At 38.6% G+C, this 5,381-nt stretch overlaps 1 protein-coding gene across 1 annotated transcript in view; it reads right to left on the bottom strand.

The window, feature by feature from the left end:
- LOC107739097 (tight junction protein ZO-1-like) overlaps positions 1-5,381 on the bottom strand; it is a 115,108-nt gene that overhangs the window by 32,400 nt on the left and 77,327 nt on the right. The window contains exons 7-11 of the mRNA XM_016551095.1: positions 4,895-5,165; positions 3,009-3,112; positions 2,658-2,826; positions 1,756-1,900; positions 971-1,006 (exon numbers count right to left, since the gene is read on the bottom strand). Coding sequence (XP_016406581.1) covers positions 971-1,006; positions 1,756-1,900; positions 2,658-2,826; positions 3,009-3,112; positions 4,895-5,165 — 725 coding nt within the window. The remainder of the gene's footprint in view (positions 1-970; positions 1,007-1,755; positions 1,901-2,657; positions 2,827-3,008; positions 3,113-4,894; positions 5,166-5,381) is intronic.

The raw sequence follows: 5,381 nt of genomic DNA, 5'->3' as shown, positions 1-5,381 counted from the left end.
CAAACGTCCCATCTACCAGGGAATGTTCTAAAAAGGTTCTAGCAAGGTTTTCTCAAAGTTGAACAAACGTCTTCCAGTAACATTAATAGAATGTTTGTTAAAACTTTTTAGAACATATTTTGTTAGCACAGTGCCATACCCATTCTGGCACCATTTCATGTTTCCACCTAAGAAAAATTGGATTGGGGACATAAAAATTGGCTCCTCAAAAGGTTCCAGTCCATTAAACCCATTGGTTCCTAAACCAGGAATTCAGTGATGACATCCATACCACAAAAAAGTTTTCAAATCACAATCTAGCTGGATTGATGGGCAAAAAGGCAGCTGCCTAAGCTTTCAGGAAGCAGCCTCTGCCTTCACAGATTCCAATTTTTTGTGACTCTTCGCACACGGGGCAGGTGGTGCTTCAATCCTATTGGACGGCTTTCAAGGATGGTTGGCTGAGCAGATGTGCCAGTATTACCGAGAACTCTCTGAGGCAGAGAAGAACTACTACAAAAGATGTTAAAAGCAGCATGTTTTCGCCTGCACCGCCAAACTGACAGCACAGGTCCTTTGGAGTATGTGTGTATTTGTTGTTTTTCAACAGACACCCCTATTTTAGTTTTCGCTCAGTAGGAAAGAGGTAACACACAGCTGAGACCAGTCCTTTGAATTCGCATTAGAAGTGAGAATAAATGGATGGATGTTTGATGTCACAGATGCATGCTGGGATTGGGCATACAAACCAACGAATTTCCTGTTCCCAAGTTGGTTTGTTGGGCTTCAGCCAGAGGTGAGAGATGTTGGGATGATGAAATGAACAACTAGCTCAGGTAAAGCAAGAACACCATTTCAGCACACTACACACACATTAGGTTACACCAATTTGAGAAGCGCCCACATCACATGCTTTAATGCAAAGCTTACAAAAGCGTTAGTTTGGTTAGCTATGTTCGGGACGCTGCGTTAACCGGACCCAAACACTTACACTGGCCGGGTTCTCTGAGCCGTCGGCCCTGTGGCCCTGATTCAAAACAAGAATCAGAAGAAACTTCATGAACACTCACACACCTGAGGATCTGCAAACATGTGTGTGGTCAAATCTGGCTTGTGGGAAGTGTGTAATTTCTTCGCCTAAAACATATTGTTCGATAACAGTAAGCAACCCTAATTGGAGCCTAAAGATGTCTATTGGGCCGCTCAAAGAAACAAATGAAGCCTGTTTTCATAGTGCCCGAGAGTTTAATCTCTTCATAAGTCAACCTACAAATGGCCCACTGATGCTTCAAAGTATTTTACCGGCGAAAAAATTACGCACTTCACCTTTAAATTTAGGGTTTCATTTAGGAGGTTGGCACATTTGCAGGGAGATGAAATTCCTTCCTTCCTCTACCGCTGTCCCACCCTGGTTTATCTATCTAGGACACTTCCAATTTACAGGAGCGTTTTGTCAAGCGCTGCGGTACCGTCTGACAGAGGCTTCTCTCATCATCACTCTCTCTCGTCACAAGGCTGTTCTCATATCAGCGGTGAGCAGGCCTGCAGCTCCAGCTCTTGAAGCTGAAATACACCTCAATCTGATGAATATTATAAAGACAGGAGGACCTAAAAATTGAGGTGAAAAAACCTCGAAAACCAACTATTTGGAGATTATTTGGCTCCGAAAAGTGGTACATTTACGTCACGTGAATCGGACCTCTGATTTCATGTTTACTAAAATATCTTGTGTGGCAGCAACCAAAGAAATTGAGAAAAACAGCAAGGCTATCTGACCTGCCGTTGCTGATCTGTGGCGGAGAGTGTCTAGAGTGGTCCGAGGGCTCGGAGCGGCGGTCTGGAGAACGAGAGCGGCTGCTCCTCTTCCGGTTGTGGGATCGGTTAGAATGATCGGAGGCCACGGAGTGGATGTCTGAAATATCTAACAAAGAGATCAAATGATTTCACACCATTACAGGTGTTATGTTACAGTTATTGCTATTGGAATATTGTATTCCCTAAAAGATCCAAATGGAATAAAATAATACAACACTCAAAATTGCATATTTAAATAAATAAAAAAAATTCACAAAATAATTCAATTAGTATTTTGTCTTGTTTCCCAGTAACAACAACAAAAATAGTCTAAACATCCTTAAGGCAAGACACATTTATTTACATTTTTTTATCTAATAAGTTTTAGTAATGTTGTTGTGTGCTTTGGTCATTATTATATATATATATATATATATACACACTTCAACTTCAACTTGTTTTATTTAGTTGCCAAGCCAACATTTATAATAAAAAGTTTGTTCAAGTTTTTAATCTCATATTTAATTTATTTTATTTTAGCTTTGTTTTTAATGATTTTTACAAGTTTCAGTTAACAGTAACAACACCGCTTAAAACAAGAAAAAATTATTGTATGGTAAGAAAAAAAAAGTAAGCATTTGTCTAATAAAATTTTAAACAAAATACAATAATCTGAAAATAGTTCAAATGAGTAGCTCTGTTTTGTTCCGCTTTTGCCGAATAAACATTATATTGAACATTCATCGAACTCTTCTTATTTTATAGAGGAAAATTATATCACGATAATTACGGTTATCATTTTATAGCCCAGCTCTACTAGAAGGTATAACTGAACAGAACGAATCAAATCCATTTTGATGTGTGCTGTACAGAGACTCTCTCACCATCTCTGTCAGAGGCATTAGCTGAAGGTATGCTGTCATCCATGTCTGGGATATTGAGCAGGGTCGCCCTCTCGTCTCTCTGCACCACCATCTTCAGCTTGCCCTTTGACCTCTCAATCAGTTTCTTAGCATCGATCAGGGACAAATTCTCAGTCACCGTGCCATTAATCTAGACGAAGAGTATACGAAAAGATGTCAACAACACCATACATCTCCATTAGCAAAAGTCTGCATTCGTTCATAATTCGTCACATCACTAAATACGCCACTTCGGTCACGCTCATCACTTCATAGACTCCCTTCACTCCTTCCATCTGTTTCCCCTTTCCTACAGGTGCTCATTCATCTTACCTTGAGCACTACGTCTCCCTCCTGTATGCTTCCGTCCCGGGCTGCCAGGCTCTCGGGGGAAATGTCCTTTACGAAGATGTGGCTGGCCAGGCGAAGCCCGTATTCTGCTTACAGAGTAAACCGCAGAAACACATACACCATGTTAGTATATGTTAGCTATAAAGATGCTTTTTTTCTGATGGAAACCTGCATACAGCAAAATGTCACTGGGCATAAACGTCGAACGTCAACTGTGTTCTGACTGGACATGATTATGTTGTATCGTGTAACGTTTTCACTGTAATTTTAGAATAAACAGCAGGAAACTTGTCACGTTGTGTTAAGGCCTGTTCACACTAAGATCAACGACTATAACGATAAAGTTTTAAAAATTACAACTTACAAAAGAAAGTTGTAATTCTGTGAGAATAACAAAGTTTACAGCACAAGTCTGAGAGCACTAGTGAAAATGCTTTTAATTAGCATTTTTCTAAATTAAAACAAATATTTTTGTAATTATATATGAAGTTCATTTGCAAAAACCGATAAACGCCACTTGAAAAAAAAAGAGCTGATTGCCGTGCATTATTCACCACATATAGCGCGATCTGAACCCTAAACACGTTTTGTCAAAAAAGTCGGTTTTGTCCACTTTCAAGGTGCATTATTCTCCACATATAGCGCGATCTGAACCCTAAACACGTTTTGTCAAAAAAGTCGGTTTTGTCCACTTTCAAGGCACCGCAAATTCACATTTTACTGCAGAAGCTGACAAGAACCCTTGTTGTTTTTGAACAGAAGCCAATAAGTCCATTTTAGCGAATTGGCACGCTGTATTCAGGTCACGTGACAAGACTACTTTCACTTTGAAAAGACATGCTAGCTGAGAGGAGTTTCGTCAAAGCTGACTGAAAGTGATCGAGGATGGATAATTTCATTACCTGTATTTGTTTAAGTTATTATTACTTAATCAAAACAACCCAACTGCAGTTTGATTGATATTACTTGGAATGCGCAATAAAAAAAACTTGATTTCTCAAAAAAAAATAAAAATGGAGTTATCGGTTTTTGCAAATGAACTCTTCATATTTTATTGTAATCATTCAAATCAACTTTTTATTCAACTTAAATTTTCTTTAAAAAAAAACTATTGAAAACATTTATATTAAATTCGAAAAAGTGTAAATTTAAAAGCATTTTTCAAAAGTAGTCTCAGACTTTATTAATTCCTCTAATTTGAATTAAAAACATTATTATTAAATTTGAAAAATGCAAATTCACTAGTGGTTTCAGACTTTTGAAACCACTGTACATTCAATTCAATTTATTTAAAAATATTTTAAATTTAATAATTTTATGGATCATGCTCTAATTACTCAAAAAATTACTTTTATTACTTTTAAATTATTTAAAAGTGCAAATTAAAAGCATTTACAGACTTTTCAGTCTCAGACTTTTATTTAATGATATATGATCATGTTGTTTCGTGCAGCATTTTCACTTTCATTGTGGGCAGACCAGCTGGAAACTTGTCATGTTAAGGCTGTTCACACCAAGGACAATAATTATAACGATAAAGTTGCACTGAAGTCTACATATACAACTCTAACGACACAGAGGAATGATATTGTTGGAAACACTCCCAGAACGATTTTCCCCCGCTGATGAACATTGACAGCCAATTAGAATCCACCGACTTCAAGCATTTAAAGCAGCAAGTGATATAACTGCTGCACAAGTTTAAAATAAACAGAACATTTATCATCAGTTGGTATTGTTATAGTTACCATTCATGGTGTGAACGAGCCTTTAGTGATGTGAAACTGCTTGGCAACAACAGTGTTATAATTCGGAAGACAAAGTGATTGGGCGACACCGGTCGGCAGGTTCGAAGCGGCCATCTTCACCTTCATTTTTGCGGGACTTGATGAGGGTGACCTTGGCTGGGCGTGGAGGTTGGTTGGAGGACACAGAGTGGCGGTCCGAGCGTGGGGACAGACTCCTCTCTCTCCGGCCCGTGGCTCCGCCCCCGCTGCAGGCGCTGGGTCCGCTCCGTGCGCTCCGGGCCTCGTAGATCTCGTCTTCATAGCTGTCGTCGTCCTCGTCATGCTCTGACATGGTCTCGCGTTCACCCGGGCGCCCCATGGGGATCTGCACCTTCCTCTTTCTCCTGATGGTCTGGATAGAACGAGAAACAGACATGATTATTCGCAACAATCTCAATTTTTGGGCACATTTTTAAATCTCCAATACGTTCTCTTATGGATTTCTGTGAAAAATAAATAAATAAAAGTGGGTTTTATTTGCATTTTCCTAATTTAACAGAAATGTTTAAATATATATATACATATATATATATATATATATACACACACACACACATATATATATATA

This window comes from Sinocyclocheilus rhinocerous, unplaced genomic scaffold (genome assembly GCF_001515625.1).
Source record: "Sinocyclocheilus rhinocerous isolate Xijiao unplaced genomic scaffold, SAMN03320098_v1.1 scaffold675, whole genome shotgun sequence".
In the NCBI taxonomy this organism is placed as follows: Eukaryota; Metazoa; Chordata; class Actinopteri; order Cypriniformes; family Cyprinidae; genus Sinocyclocheilus; species Sinocyclocheilus rhinocerous.
This window is presented reverse-complemented; position numbering and strand designations above follow the sequence as displayed.